General features: G+C 49.7%; 1 protein-coding gene across 2 annotated transcripts in view; it reads left to right on the forward strand.

The window, feature by feature from the left end:
• Nucleotides 1-16344, forward strand: part of IL6R (interleukin 6 receptor) — an 85589-nt gene that overhangs the window by 48232 nt on the left and 21013 nt on the right. For both annotated transcript variants that reach the window (XM_082615960.1, XM_082615959.1), the window contains exons 2-6: nt 5340-5588; nt 6226-6349; nt 9163-9335; nt 10008-10174; nt 10717-10858. In XM_082615960.1, coding sequence (XP_082472086.1) covers nt 5340-5588; nt 6226-6349; nt 9163-9335; nt 10008-10174; nt 10717-10858 — 855 coding nt within the window. The remainder of the gene's footprint in view (nt 1-5339; nt 5589-6225; nt 6350-9162; nt 9336-10007; nt 10175-10716; nt 10859-16344) is intronic.

Genomic DNA, 16344 nt, shown 5'->3' on the forward strand with positions numbered 1-16344 from the left:
TGTCAGAGTGTGCAGGGCCAACCCCTCCCTCCCCACCTGGTCTCCGCACCTCCCAGAGTGGGAGTGTGAGAATGGCCGGGGCACATCTCTGGGGAGCAGGATGCTCTCAGGAGCTCCCTCCTCGCCTGTTCCCCACTGTATCTCTTCCCTTTGGCTCTTCCCCATCAGGGAGGCCTTCAGGAGGGCCCTGGCAGACTCCAGGGAGCAGACAAACAGGGCAGATAGGGAGGGACGGTGACCTTGTGTCCACCAGGGGAGGAGGCCAGCATGGCTGAAGGCTAAGTGTGTAGCGTGCGGCGAAAGTGACAAAACAGAGCTGCAAGGGTTGGAGGGCAGAGCTGCAAGCGTGGGGGTGAACGCTCTTTGACCTGGAAGGTGCCGTCAGAAGCAGCTTGTCCTGAAAAATCCACTCTCACCCCACCCCTTTCCTGGTGTCCACTGCATTCTGCCCCACCTCCTCCCTCCCTAGGCGTGATAACTTGGACAGATCCAGGCTATGTAGCTTCTTTGTCTTAAATATATATATATACATATGTATGTGTGTCTGTGTGTGTTCATTATAAGAGTAATACAAACAACTTGTAGAAAATTGAAAAAAAATACAGAAAGATGAACGGAAGAGAAGGAAATTGCCTCTAGTCCCATCATTTGGAGAGGTGGGTGGAAGTACCAGGAGGGCATTCTGTGAACATCACTCCTTCCTTTTCAAAGAGTTGCTCGGGCGGGGGTTCCCTGGTGGCCTAGTGGTTAGGATGCCCGGCTTTCACTGTCTTGGCCCTGGTTGGGGAACTGAGATCCCGCAAGCCGCAAGGTGCAGCCAAAAAAAAAAAAAGAGATGCCCAGGGCCTCCTACGCAGCCCCACGGGCGTCACAGGGCTGACTCAGAGATTTGGGTCAGGAGGCAGAAGTCTGGGTGGCTGGGTAGGGGCAGCATTGCCCACTCTGACTGTAGCAAGGGTATTTTCTTGTGGTCTTTCCTCTCTGAGTGTTTGATTGTGATCATCCTGCATAGAATGCGTAGTTAACACAGCATTGTTCACAGGTTCTAGAAGAAATGTATTTTGAAGAAGTGCAGGGACAGGCAATACTTGCCAATGGGTGTTTTATAATTAATCATTCCCCATTAAAAAAAATAGTGACTCAGTTTTAAAGATTCAGAAAACTATTACTCAAGTTCTTTGGCAGAGGAAGTGGCCATTATGTTGCTCCTGAAGCTCTGCTTTAGTAGAAGGGAAAAAAAGTCTTTTTATTTGTGATTTCTCTGAGCGGCCCAAATACTCTGGCCATTGTTAGTGAATTCAGGAACAGAACAGCCCCTGCTATTGTTCAAGCTGGTCACTAGCCATGGCAAGAGCTTCCATCTGAACTGGGGGTAAGGGAAGTGACCAGAGAAACATATTTCCTGGAACTGGCAAAGGCAGAAGCAGAAAAGAGAGTCCCTTCTGGCTCCAGGCTTATAGTTTCTTTCCTCAGCATCTCCTGGCTGTGACAAGCTGGCTCTTCTGGTCTCTAGTGTAGGGCTTGCCCACTGCACCACACGAGGGGCACCACGTAGACCGCTGTGTCCTGTGTGACAGGGGCTCCTGGGAGTGTGCACTGTGGAGGCCCTGACCTTGTGGGTACCTCTTAGGCACCCTACATTAAACATTAATTAAGCATCTACTGAGTTCTCTGAGGAGTGCTAGTAGGAGTTCACAGCCTCATAGTCATGACTGGGGAGGGGGACCTATATATAGTTAAGGATGGTGCCATGTGGAAAGTGCCAAGGAAAGGATGAGCCTGCCATGGTCCTTGACCCCTACTTGGACTTTTGGTGCCTTGTGAATTCCAACTTCTGCTCCTCAGCTTATGGAGGGATGTTGTAAGCACTGCACAGCGGGGCCACCCACCAGAAGACTGTCCTACTCTGACAGCGTCTCCATCTTTTTTTTTTTGGCCTCGCCATGCGGCTTGTGGGATCTTAGTTCACCAACCAGGGATCGAACCCGTGCTCCCTGCACTGGAATCTTGGAGTCCTAACTACTGGACCACCAGGGAATTCCCGACGGTGTCTCCATCTTTGTTCCTACAGTGTTGGTAATTTGTGCATGAACTTGACATCCATGTTAGGTTTTGTACTTACAGCTGCTTTATTAGGTGGAAAATGGAAAAGTGAAAGTATCGATGTACTGATTCAAAGTGTTGGTGTGTCTTCTAGACCGAACCTGATTCAGGCACAGATGTAATTCAGTATGTGGACTGGGCATGGCAAGCCATAGCCACTGTCAGGTGCACATAAGACTTAAAAGGTTTGGACTGTGTGTCAATTATGAAGGAAAAGGACATGTGTGACATGCACACACACCAGGACCAGCAATTCTGCTCAGGGAAATTCTTGGGCAAATGCACCAAGAGCCACCTTTGAGAAAGTTAATAGCACACTCTTTGATATAGGAAAACACTGGAAACGACCCAAAACCTCCCTCAGCAGGAGAATGATATCATTGTCCAATGGAATATTACACAGCAGTGAAAATGAATAACTATAGCTACATGAATCATGGAAACAATGAATGACAAAAACATGTCACAGAAGACTATAATCTATTTACATAATTCTCAAATATCACACAAAATTAAGAAAAATTTAGGGATCCATGAGTAGCCAAACCGAACCCATTTACAACAGAAACTAACACAGTATTGTGAAGCAATTATACTCCAATAAAGATCTATTAAAAAAAAAAAGTGAGGGAGCGATAAGTCCAAAAGGTAACACTGTATAAGCAGGGAGGCTGGGGGATGCAGAACACAGAGGGAGCTTCAGAGACAATGATTGTGCTAGTGGTTTGGTTGGTAGGAGTTCGGGGGTGTTTCATGCTTCATAGCTTTCATGTACATTACATATATTAATTTGCATGTGTTCAATATCATATAGTACATTTAAAAATGATACTTGAAATGCTGGAAATATATTACTGAAGATTATATATGAAAGGTGTCCTGTAGTTAGGGCTTTTCATACCTCTTTTAAGCCCTCTGGGCGTGGAGGTACCCTCAGTGGACTTGGTCTCCTAGGGACTGGGATTTTGCTGATGTTCAGGGGCGCCCTGTGTCCTCTGTCCCAGTTCTGCAGCCGTGAATGCGTCTTACATGTCTTGTCCTTGAGGGCAGGGTCTCTCTGCCACCTAACTCTGTCCTCTTCACTGGTGCCTGGCTCTGGGGACCTCCTCAATTTGGCCCATAGTGGGGGAAAGTGAGGCAGAGGGGTCTAAGGAACCTGGCCACACTCGCTTCGCTGCATGGTGAGATTCAGCCATTTTTCTCACCCAAAGTCGAAGCCTCTGATAGCGAAGAGAAAGAAACCTCAGGTGACTGGCTGCTACGCTGCCCTTGCACCTGCCCCTTACCTGCCAACCTCAGGGCAGAGGTTGCCAGGGTGGAGGGCTCTGACTCCAAGTGATAAGGTGAGAAGGAAGATTGAAGGGAGTCTGTGTAGCCAGACAGAAGCTGTCGCTGTCCCTTTGATGCTCATGTCCCTGGTCTCTGGACTGTGGCAGGTGGTTGGTCTGGACAACCAGCCCCGCTGGCTTTGAGTGGTATCCTCCTGGGAGTCACTGAGCCTTATTCTCTCCTCTTCAACAGCTACCTTGGTGGGAGGAGGGACAGTCAGTTAAGCGTGAGATTAAAAAATCCTCCCAAGCAAAAAGGCTTTGCAGGTCGGGGGGACACTAGTGCTGGTCCTCCCAGCCCAGGAGCACAGGTTGGAGGTGAGGTCAGGTGCCCAGGCTGTTGCTGGGCCTTTCGGAAATCTTTGACCAGACTTATTGCTGCTATTTGCTAATAAATGGCTACACATTTGGTTAGAAGGACCAAGTGTGCTTAACATGAAAACCTGCTGTTTTCCCTGGCTTCAGTTTCCTCAGCGGGCTAGACTAATTTAAATCTTAGATTCTGGGCTTCCCTGGTGGCACAGTGGTTAAGAATCTGTCTGCCAGTGCAGGCGACACGGGTTCAAGCCCTGGCCAGGGAAGATCCCACATGCTGCGGGGCAACTAATTGAGCCTGCGCTCTAGAGCCCGCGAGCCACAACTACTGAAGCCCGTACACCTAGAGCTCGTGCCCTGCAACAAGAGAAGCCACCGCAATGAGGAGCCTGCGCAATGCAATGAAGAGTTAGCTCCCGTTTGCCGCAACTAGAGAAAGCCCGGGTGCAGCAACAAAGACCCAATGCAGCCAAAAATAAATAAATAAATTAATTTATTAAAAAAAAATCTTAGATTCTATGAATCTATTTAACCTATACTAAAAAAAAGTTTACTTGTATCTTTAATATCCTTTCCTCGAGTAGCATATTTTTCCGGGATGGGGACTGCATTTGTTCTCTTTTACTTTCCAATTTGGTCCCTAGAATAAACATAGCATTACCCTAAGTGGTTTAATAGATAGGTGTAGGGTTCTGGAGGGAGCACTGAACAGAGTTGGAAGACCTGGTTTGCCTCTCAGCTGTGCAGCTAAGTTATTGGTGATCTTGGGCAAGTCCCCTGATTCCTCTGTGCCTCAGTTATTACCTGTAAAATGGAGACCCTGGGATTCTGAGACTTCCTGTGTACTCATACATCTTGTGAGTCCCACTGGGTACCTGGCATTCATTCCTGTGTGTATACATTCATTTATACATTCATTAAGTGCTCAGTAGGCCACCGCCATGTGCCAGGCAATGATCTAGGCACTGAAATACGACAGAGAACAAAACAGGGTGCCTATTCTTGTGGCACTTGGAGTCCTGAAGTGAAGATGGATACGAAACTGGTAATTATACGGCAGTGTGTGATGGGTGACGTGGTGGGGGAGGTAGAATGGGGGCCTAATGCAGCTGAGGAGATAGGGAGCGCCTCTGAGGAAGGGACATTTAGGCTGAGACCTGCAACAGGAGGAAGTTGTGTGGGGATGGGGTGGGGGGACTGTGTCTCTTCTAAGGCTGAGCAGGGAGAGATGAGGCCTCAGAGGTCAGCAGGGGGCAGGTGGTGGAAAGCCCTGTGGGCCAGGCCTCTAAACTTGGACTTTATGCTGTGGACAGCGGTAGGCCCTTGAAGGGGTTTCTAATCAAAGGAGTGGGGTGACCAGAGAGCCGCTTTGGAAGGCTCCCTGGGCAGCTGGGTGGAGAGGGCCAAGACTGGGGCTGGGAGGCCACAGGGAGGCCATTGCCATAACCCAGGAAGAGGTGATGTGATGGTGGCCTGGGCCAATGGATGGACTTGAGAGATGTTTAGCACTAGAGCCTTTTGTGGCTTCCCGAATCTGATGAAGTCCCTTTGTCAGGTTGCTGTGGGCTTACCCAGTGTCTTCTCCCCCTGCAGAGGTGGCAAGCGATGTGCTGACCAGCCTGCCAGGGGCCAGCGTTACCCTGACCTGCCCAGGTGGGGAAGCGGGGGACAACGCCACCGTTCACTGGGTGCTCAGGAATCAGGTCACAGGTTCACGCCAAGGCAGATGGGCTGGAGTGGGAAGGAGGCTGCTTCTGAGGTCTGTGCTGCTCAGCGACTCTGGAAACTATTCGTGCTACGAGGATGGCCGCCCAGCTGGAAGTGTGCGTTTGCTGGTGGATGGTGAGTTTTGTCCTCAGAGCTCCCAGAGACGGCTCCCAGCACTCTGCGCATTCCAGAGAGAGATTCCCTGCTTGACCCTTTAAATTCCTGTTATTTCCCTGGCCCAAGCATTTCGGGGAAAGGCCCAGTGACGTTTGCCAGCGAGATTGGTAGAGCTTCCAGCTGGGTGGGGGCATCTGGCTGATGGAGACACCGTCCAGCTGGCCTTGCTGTGTGGTTAGGGCTTGGGGGTCGAGGGCAAGGGGCCTGGGTTCGCAGTGTTCCAGGGGGAGGCAGCAGTATTATGGTGACTATTTTATCATCATTTAATTTTATAGTAGGAAACTGGAGAGAGGTTGGGACTTGCCCAAGGCCACACCACCAGGGCTGTGGGACTCCAAAGCCCCGACTTTTGGTGCCAGTCTTGCTCCCCTTTAGGCAAGTTGGCCCCCAGGCACCTCCCCTCACTTGCCCCACCTCCTAGCCTGACATGAGGACTTTGGCATCCTTTGATTTCCCGAGCACGGTTAGATCTGCGCGTGGCTGTTTGGCTGTGGTACAGGCTGGTGCCAGGGTCGGGGGAGGGCGCTGAGTCAAGGGCTCCCCGGGACGGGCGGTGAGGTGTGCTGCCTCCTCAGCCTTTGTGCTCTCCTTCCAGTTCCCCCCGAGGAACCCCAGCTATCCTGCTTCCGGAGGAGCCCCCTCAGCAAAGTGGGGTGTGAGTGGAGTCCTCGGAGTCCCCCGTCCCCGACCACCAAGGCTGTGTTATTGGTGAGGAAGTTGTAAGTATCTTGGGCTGGGCTGTGTGTCTGTCTTCTCCATCCTTCCTGACTGAGGCCCTGGGAGTGGTGGCGGCTCTCTGAGGAGCCCAATGGGACTGGCTGGCCAGTGATTCCAAAATGTTATTGGAAAGTAAGTAAGTACTTTGGACCGAGGAGAAGGGAATGAGGGAGGGAGCTGAGACTTCACAGCCAGTGCTCACCCTGTGCTGGTCACTGTGGTACAATATTTGTCCTACTAACCCACACAATAGCGGGGGTGGGTGGGGGTGGGTGGGTGTTGTTTTTCTTGTTAACAGATGGAGAAACTGTGGACCACAGAGACTGGTTAACTTGTTTAAGGTCATCTAGCTAGTAAGTAGCTCTGCTGGGAATCAAACCCCAGCCTATCTGATTTCATTTGAAATACAAAGGTTTTGGCGTTGCTCTTAAGAAGATGCAGATGTCCTGGGAGGGGAAGGGCAGCTCGTGATCAGTGTCCTGATTGTGAGCTTATCAGGCTTTTCCCATTTTAATGGCAGATGAGAGGAAGTGGTGATAGAGTGGGGAGAGGGAGCTGGGGGCAGTGGGGCAGGAAGTCACCCCTGCCTGGGGGTCCCTGTGGCACAAAGTGAGGGGACCTGGGATGAGTTCAGGCACAGATGGAAGGTGGAAAGTTACATCTCTGCAGTTTTCTCTGTCTCCATCCCAGAGCCAAGGTCCCCGTAGTCCAGATGTTTGTTTACCACTGAGTTTGAGTTGGCAATCATCAGAGTATCAGAAAATCCGAGCAGTGACGGACGTCATCTGGGTGTTTTGGTTTCCACTTGTGTCTGTCTCCAGAGAGTCACCTGGTGGTGATATTTATGTTTTGGTCTCTGCACAGGGACATGTATAGGTGGCCCATCTGCACATGATACAGCTGCTATTAGGACTGATGGTTCACACTCCAAGTAGAGGAAGGTCAGAAATCTCCACAGCCCGAAGCTGAGTTGGGATATAATTGCGTGACACCAGGAAGGCGTTCCTCCATAAATGGGATGTTCTGTACAGTGGCCGGCAGCTGCCCAGCCCGCCCCCGGGAAAGCTTTATTCAATTGACACTTGGACTAGAGTAGTTTGTGTGTTGACAGTAAGAATGAGAGAGGACAGGGCATTTAAGCTCACAGCCTCCTCCTGCCAGCAGCTTCGGGCATGTCCATCCTCCTCCTGGGCTGTCTACCCTGAACTGAGGAAGGGGGAATGGGGAGCCACTGTGAGAGCCTTGGGGCCTCCAGAACTCGCTCAGGCCCATCCTGGGACTGCGGGGGTGAAACAGGCCCCTGGAAAGAGGTTTTGTATGTTCTGCTCTTTTGCTCGTGTGTGAGCCCGCAGTCACACCCTCGCCCCACTGCGCTTGCTCACTTGCTCTCTCCGTAAGTGTTTGGCGAGTTCGGCGTCTGCCGTGGGCTGGGTGCTGTACTAGGCTGAGGGAGAGGCACAAGGCAAACAGGACTGGGCCCCAGCCCTCAAGCCCCACGGGGGTACCCACCTGTAAGCAGACGGCCCCACCTTCTCAGTGTTAGGTGGGATGGGTGCCTGAGTGACGTTGTAGGGAGGGAGGGAGGGAGGCCCTAACTCAGACCGGGAAGGTGGGGGCAGGCTTCCCAGAAGGAAAGTCTGTGCTCGGCCTGCGGTTCAAACTCAAATCAGGGGTTGATGGGTGATTCGTCACTGAGGCGGCAGGCTGAGTGGCTGCCCTGGACTCACATGCCCACACATGTCACAAGTGGGTGAAGTCTCAGGCTTCCAGGCCAGGTGGGACAGTGTCTGACTCACCTCTAATATCTTCATCACCCAGGATTCCTTTCTGGGCTCACGGTCGGAAATACTGCCACCTCTTTGCAAACCCTTCCAGTGCTTCGAGGTTCTGGGATGGCATTCTACTGGCTGTCCTAGTCCTCTGAGGGCAGGTCTTTTCTGTTAGTGCCTTGAGGCCAGGGTGGGGCCTCTTGATTCCTCTCTGCATCCCCTGCAGTGCCAAGAGCCCAGGACCTGGCAGGGAGCCCGAATGCACCACCTCTCTGATGCCACAGTGATTGAGTGCGCCCTCTAGTTCAGCCCCTTAGACTGCCATGCCAGATGCTAAGCTAGATGTTTTAACACTCATTTTTCAATTAATCCTAAGAAACCCCTGTGAGTTGGGTACTGTTAATATTCTCATTTTCGAATGAGAAAACAGAGGCTTGGAGAGGTTGGATAATTTACTCAAAATCCCCAGTGCTACTCAGTGTGAAGTGTAGATTAAAACCCCCCTGGGGACGGGACTTCCCTGGTGGCACAGTGGTTGAGAGTCCTCCTGCCGATGCAGGTGACGCGGGTTCGTGCCCCAGTCTGGGAAGATCCCACATGCCGCGGAGCGGCTGGGCCTGTGAGCCATGGCCGCTGAGCCTGCACGTCTGGAGCCTGTGCTCCGCAACAGGAGAGGCCACAACAGTGAGAGGCCCGCGTACTGCAAAAAAAAAAAAAAAAAAAAAGAATCTGCCTGCCAATGCGGGGGACACGGGTTCGAGCCCTGGCCCGGGAAGATCCCATATGCTGTGGAGCGGCTAGGCCCCTGCACCACAAATGCTGAGCAACCCCCACTCGCCATAACTAGGGGAAGCCCGCACACAGCAACGAGGACCCAATGCAGCCAAAGATAAATAAATAAAAATAAATTTATTTAAAAAAAAAACAAAAAAAACCCCGGGGTCAGACCGCAGAGCCTGAGCTCCTAACCCCTGCCCTTTCTTCTCTCCTGTCCTGAGTAAGTGCAGCAACTGATAGCGAGCCCCGCCCTTGTTTTGTGTCTGCAGTCCGGTGAAAGACTTCCAGGAGCCTTGCCAGTACTCCCCGGAGTTGCAGCAGTTCTCCTGCCAGTTGGCAGTCCCAGAGGGAGACAACTCTTTGTACGTCGTGTCCCTGTGTGTCTCCAACAGTGCCGGGAGCCAATCCAGCAGACCCCAAACATTTGAGGGTTATGGAATCCGTAAGTAAGCTCTTCAGGCTTCATCTCCCCTCCAACTGTTTCCTTTTTTTTGATTTAATGCTCCTCATGGACTTCTTGGAGGGGCCAGTGAGGGGTTTGGTGAGCTGGTGCCTTTTGGGCTTTACTTTTTTCTAATAAATTTATTTATTTATTTATTTATTTATTTATTTATGGCTGTGTTGGCTCTTTGTTGCTGCACATGGGCTTTCTCTAGTTGTGGGGTGAGCAGGGGGTACTCTTCGTTGCGGTGCGCGGGCTTCTCATTGCGGTGGCTTCTCTAGTTGCGGAGCACAGGCTCTAGGCGCGCGGGCTTCAGTAGTTGTGGCACGTGGGCTCAGTAGTCGTGGCTCGCGGGCTCCAGAGCTCAGGCTCAGTAGTTGTGGCACACGGGCTTAGTTGCTCCACGGCATGTGGGATCCTCCTAGACCAGGGCTCGAACCCGTGTCCCCTGCATTGACAGGCGGATTCTTAACCTCTGCGCCACCGGAGAAGCCCTTGGGATACTTGCCAGAGGTCTGATTGTGGCAGGCGAGCGCCCTGTCAGGGTGTGCCTGGGGAAGTGGTCTGGGGCTGGAGGTGGGGTCCTGCCTGCTGGGGACTTGCAGTCTTCATGGGTCTATCCTTGGCACCAAACTTGCTGCCGCATAGGAGCTGTGCTCCCTTTTCCCACAGTGCAGCCTGACCCACCCGTCAATGTCACGGTCACCGCCGTGGACAGAAACCCCCGTTGGCTCAGCGTCACCTGGCAAGACCCCCCTTCCTGGAACTCATATTTCTACAGGTTACAGTTTGAGCTCCGATACCGGGCTGAACGATCAAAGACATTCACAATGTGGATGGTAAATTTTTCTTTTACTTCTGGACACAAAAGAGCCCCTAGATTCAGTGGTAGTAGAAAGGGTACTAGAAAGAAAAAAATGAGTTCTGGGTCCTGGTCAGCCACTCACTACCTGCATGGCCTTGAGTAAGTCTCTGAACCCTTCTGAGCCTTGGCTGCCTCATTTATAAAATGGGAATAATAATGCCAGGCCAATCTCCTCTTTGCAGGGCAGTTTGTGAGATCGAGTGTGAGCTGGGAAGAGAGATGGGCTGCCTGCAAGTCAAGGATGTGGCTTGCAGGATTCTGTGTTACATGGGGGCAGGGGCTGTGACTTACAGTTTCTGCACCGGTTGGCCCAGACGGCAACCCCACCTGGCTCTGAGCCTCCAGGGTGGTGTGAGCCTTTGGAGCATCTCTGCCCAGCTGAGTCATCCACTGGACCTGAGAGAGGGAGCAGCTGAAGGGCTGGGGTTGTCCCAGGACTCCCATGTCCCTGTGGAGCTGCTTAACCTGGTGCCACCCAGGCCCCACCCCAGAGTCACCTGTGCCTCTCGCCCTCAGGTCAAGGAGCTCCAGTATCACTGCATCATCCACGACGCCTGGAGTGGCATGAAGCATGTGGTGCAGCTTCGGGCCCAGGAGGAGTTTGGGCATGGCTTATGGAGTGAGTGGAGCCAGGAGGTCACGGGCGTCCCTTGGACAGGTATGTGATAAATGCGGAAGGGATGTTTCAGCTTTGTTACTTTATTAATTATCTGTTGTTATGTAACAAGTCACCCCCAAACTCATGGTAAAATAGCAACCATTTATCTGCTCAAGACGTTGAAAATCAGTCAGCTGGGCAGCTCTTGTGCTGGTTTTGCCTGAATCATGAATGCAGCTGCATCAGGTTTGCACTGTCCAAGATGGCCTCACTGCCACATCTGACGGTTGACTCTGGCTGGTGGCTGGAGCTCTCGGTTCTCCCTGAGGTCTGTCGTCTGCCAGCAGGCCAGCCCAGACTCAAGGGGGGAAAGTTCCTCCACAACTTGATGGGAGGAGCCACAAAGAATTTGTAGCTATATTTAACCTACCACAGTTAACTAATGCTTTTTACTTGAAAAAAAAAATATGTTAAAGGTAGTAATAATCATCTGTAATTACTGCAATCACTGAAAAGTTCCAAAAAAAAAAAAGAATAATTATCACCAGTATTCATACCACCTAGAGAAAACCAGTGAGAACATTTTACTATACGTCTTTCCTATTCTAAGTATATTTACATGTGTGTATATTTATATATAAACTTTTGTGAGCATTCCCATGTAATTAAATATTTTTGAGAAATGTATTGTTTAGCAACTGTGTGACTAATGTTTTTTTTTTTAACCCATGGGAATTTTTTTAACTTAATTTTTATCAAATTAATACATTCTCATGGCAAAGAAGCAAAGAAGGGCTTATAATAATGTGTCCCTTGCCCCACCCCTTCCCATTTCCAGTCCTGCTTTCTAGAGGAAGCAGCTCACTTTCTGTTTCTAGTTCTGCTGGTGGCCTCCTTCACTCTGAATAACAAACTAATATGGCTTTTTTTTTTCTGAGAAAATAATTTGAGACATCATCTTTTGACTCCTTCCTATGAATAATTAGGATGTAATAGACCTATACCCAGTGCAGGAATCTCCCAGAGAGTGGTTACCCAGCCTCTGCTTGAATGCTTCCAGAGATGGAGAGCTTACTATCCCTTGTAGCAGCCCATCCCATTGTTCCCAGTGTTCTTATTTTAGAATACTTCCAGGCTTGCTTCAGCGTCAGATCTTTTTAGTCCAGCAGCATAGTTGGACCAAATTAGTTGTTCTTAAATACCAGACAATTAAAAAAATAATAAAATACCCATTTATTGAGTGTGTATGGAAAAAAAAGCAAAAGATAGAATGATATAAATTGTCCAGGCCCATCCCTACCCCTGCCACTTTCTTCTACCTCTGGCTTCAGGGAGAATTTTTTTTTTTTTTTTTTTTTTGGCAGCGTTGGGTCTTTGTTGCTGCGTGCAGGCTTTCTCTAGTTGCGGTGAGGGGGGCTACTCTTCATTGTGGTGAGCAGGCTTCTCATTGTGGTGGCTTCTCTTGTTGTGGAGCACGGGCTCTAGGCAAGTGGGCTTCAATAGTTGCAGCGCATGGGCTCAGTAGTTGTGGCTCGCGGGCTCTAGAGAACAGGCTCAGCAGTGGTGGTGCCCGGGCTTAGTTGCTCCGTGGCATATGGGATCTTCCCGGACCAGGGCTCCAACCTGTGTCCCCTGCATTGGCAGGCAGATTCTTTACCGCTGCGCCACCAGGGAAGTCCCTTCAGGGAGACTTTCATATGTAGGCTGGCATTCTTCCCCCAGAATGGATGCTGTAATGTGATGGCCTTTTCTCTACCCTGGCTTTGCAGTGTGTGATCCTTGTCTTTCCTGTCCTGGGAGAGCCAGAGGAGTGGGCTTAGGGCTTAGGGTGTCTTGTTAATTGGATGTAGGCAATGTCAAGTGCAGGCTCAGATCTTTTCTTGTGCTGTCCCCCTCTCCTGTCCATCAAGAGCAGGAGGCAACCTTCTATTGAATCCTCTCCTCAAAAGTTCATTTCCTGCTAAGATGTGGACAGGAAGGGAGGCCTAACTACTATATCTTACTTAGAAAGACCATTTAAATAAATCAGAACATCCTTCAGGCTAGATTGTGTTGCCCTGTCCATGATTGTCTTTGGTTTGTATACACTTTGAGCGAAAACACGCTCATTATCTGAAGGCCAAACATTAACATGGCCTTAGGAGCCTTTGCAAGGGGAGCAAATCATTTATCACATTGTGCAGAGGAAATGTTCTGGATACAGGCCGACACCTGTTTTCTTTTTATCCCAACCACTTAATTTAGATGGTTACAAACAGCTTTAGGAAATCCTGTTTTGTTAGAAAGTTCTTTCTTGTTTTTTTAAAATTTTAAATTGTGGTAAATTATACATAACTTATAATTTACCACTTTAGCCATTTTAAAGCTTATGGTTCGGTGGCATTAAATTCATTCACATTGTTGTGCAATCATCACCACCATCCATCTCCAGAGCTCTTTCCGTCTTGCAAAACTGAAACTCTATACCCATTAAATAGTAACTTCCCATTCACCCCTACCTCCAGCCCCTGGTGACCACCATTTTACTCTCTGTCTCTATGAGTTTGACTACTCTAAGTACTCTAAATACCTCATATAAGTGGAATCATACAGTATTTGTCTTTTTGTGACTGATTTATTTTACTTAGGATAACATCCTCAAGATTCATCCATGTTATAACCTGTGTCAGAATTTCCTCCCCTTTTAAAGCTGAATAATATTCCATTGTACGTATATACCATATTTTGTTTATCTATTCATCCATAGATGGACACTTGGGTTGCTTCCACTTTTTTTGACTATTGTGAATAAAGCTGCTATGAACATGGGTGTATAAATATCTGTTTGGGTCTCTGCTTTCAATTCTTTTGAGTATATACCCAGAAGTGTAGTTGCTACATCATATGGTAATGCTATTTTTAATTTTTTGAAGAACCACCATACTGGTTTCTACAGTGGCTGCACCTTTTTACATTCCTACATTCCTATCAGCAATGTGCAGGGTTCCAATTTCTTCATAGCCTAGCCAATACTTAGTATTTTCTTCCTTCTTTCCTTCCTCCCTCCCTCCCTCTCTCTTTCTTCTTTCTTTCTCTCTCTCTCTTCTTCTTCCTTCCTTCCTTTCTTTCTTTCTTCCTCCTCTTTCTTTTTCTTTCTCTCCCTCCCTCCCTTCCTTCCTCCTTCCCTCTTTCTGTCTGTCTTTCTTTCTTTCTTTCTTTCTTTCCTTCTCTTTCTTTCTTCTCTTTCCTTCCTCCCTCCCTTCCTCCCTCCCTCCTTACCTTCCTTCCTTCCTTCTCTTTCTCTCCCTCCCTCCCTTCCTCTCTTTCTTTCTTTCTTTCAAATAGCCATCCTTATGGGTGTGGTATTGTGGTTTTGATTTGCATTTCCATAATAAATAGTGATGTTGACCATCTTTTCATGTGCTTACTGGCTCTTTGTATATCTTTTTATGAGAACTGTCTATTCAAGTAGAAAGTTCTTTCTCATGTGAATCTAAATCTGACCTCAGTGGGCCTTGGTCTCCAGAGTAACCCCTGATAAGTCTGCTAGTCTGCTCTCTCTGAATTCTTCTGGAATTCCCAGGGGACTCCTATCTGCTTGGGCTTCTGTTCCCAGGCTGTTGTATGGGATGGCTTGTGGATTCCTTACCTGTCTGGTCACCTTCCCTTAAAGCTGGTCTCGTTTGTGGATGTTCTTCTTTAAATTGTTGACGTTCTCCTGACAGTGGAAGATGGCGTAGCAGAGACATGTCTCTGACTTTTCAGCCTCAGGTCCTGTGCTTCTGTGACTTGCTACAGTGACTGTGTAAGCTCAGACAGAACTCTTGGCCTCTGTTCACATAAGCAGCTGAAGAGTTTGAGCTCCCCGTTCTGTACATGTGTGGTTTTTTTTTGTGGGGGGGCGTTTCTTCAAAACCCCAGTGGTGAATGTCCAAGAGAGATACCAGCTTCTCCCCTCTCCACTGAGGGCAGAGCAAGAGGAACTTGGTTGATTCTGATGCAAGAGGGATTTAGGCTGGAAATTAGGGAGCACTTCTGGAAAATGAGAGGGAGGTTAGGTGTGTTTTACTGACGGTAGAGTTATTTGACTGTTTGGGACATGTCAGTGCACTAGATACTGCATCGATGGGCTTTCCAACCCCAAGGACCTGCCTCTAGCCCTCAAAGCTCACACAGATAGGATGCCCCTGCCTAGGTGTGGGGGTTATGACACAGAGGTCAAGGGAACTACATTGCACCTGGGAATCATGTTGTATGACCTTAGTAAAGTTAGTTTACCTCTCAAAGCCTCAGTCTTGTCATCTGTAAAATGGAGATGACATGACCTGTCTTGTCCCCTTTGGGAATTTTTATGAATTTAGTGAGAAAACATTCTTTAGAAATAATAACCTGTACTGCAAATGTAGAAAGATTAGCAATTTGCAGTGCCATGTTGATTGGTTCTTGGTATAAAGAGAATGGGGCTATGGGAATCCTAGAATTGCCCTAGGATACAATCCTGGACCCACTGAATTAGAATGTGGAGGGGAATGTGGAATGGTATTTTCGAAAGCTTTCCCAGTGATTATAGAATGTGCTGTGGGGCTGGGGGAGCATCCCATTGTACTTGATAAGGCTGTGGAGCAGACAATACTTGGGGCAGTTTAGAAAGAGCAGGAAAAGCTTCATGGAGGAGGTGACATTTGAGTTATGTCCTGGAGGATGTGTAGGAGTTTCCCAGGTAGAGAATGGGGCTTATAGGCAGTGGGAACAGCAGGTGCAAAGGCACGGACTGTGAACAAGGGCAGGGCCTTTTGGTGGGGCTGGAGCACAGATGTGTGGGTGGGAGGTCCCAGTGGGGCCGGTGGAGGCAGGCTACTCCTGCGGGAAGGCCTGCGGAGAGTGGGGGTGGAGGGGGGCTGGTAGAGGCCTGGGGGAGGGGATTGAGGAGCCTGGACTTCAGTGAGTGCTGCCCCCTTGAGGCCAAGGCCTGGCCGCACACAGTCTGTGGCCACAGCAAGTTTCCCTGTGTGAACGCGGGGTGCAGAGTCACCCAGTCTGGGGCCCCTGCTCCAGCCAGCAAGGCCAGGTGACTGCTGACAGCACCTGCTGCCGGGACTCATCGAGTCCCTGCATGTCAGGGCTGATGTCACCCTGATGTCAGGGCAGGAAGAAGAGGTTACACATTGACAGGCGGCTGGTCAGCCACTCTTTCCAGAGTGGAGTTCTCCCAGATTTGTCCTTTCCGGTAGCACCGGCAGGACTGGCATCTAGCAAGTCTGTGGACCCTTTGCACAGCGAGCTTGGGGCAAAGTGCTAGGGAAAAGCCCATTAGGCATAAGAGGGTTATTTCTTGCTCCCTTTAACTCCCTCTCACACCCTGCTCACTGACACCTGGAAAATAATTAGAGCCACTTGTGACAGGTAGTGAGTGACGTGGACCCATTCTTTGGAGTCACACTGTTGAGGAGGTGCCAGAGGTTTGCATCCGCAAGGCCTTTGGGGCGCCCAGAGGCCAGGTCTGCGGACTCTCCAGGCAGGTGGGTCTCCCTGGCCCGATCCCTGAAGCCACGTACTGTCACCTCAAC

The sequence above is a fragment of the Mesoplodon mirus genome (assembly GCF_964341445.2).
Source record: "Mesoplodon mirus genome assembly, chromosome: 3".
In the NCBI taxonomy this organism is placed as follows: domain Eukaryota; kingdom Metazoa; phylum Chordata; class Mammalia; order Artiodactyla; family Ziphiidae; genus Mesoplodon; species Mesoplodon mirus.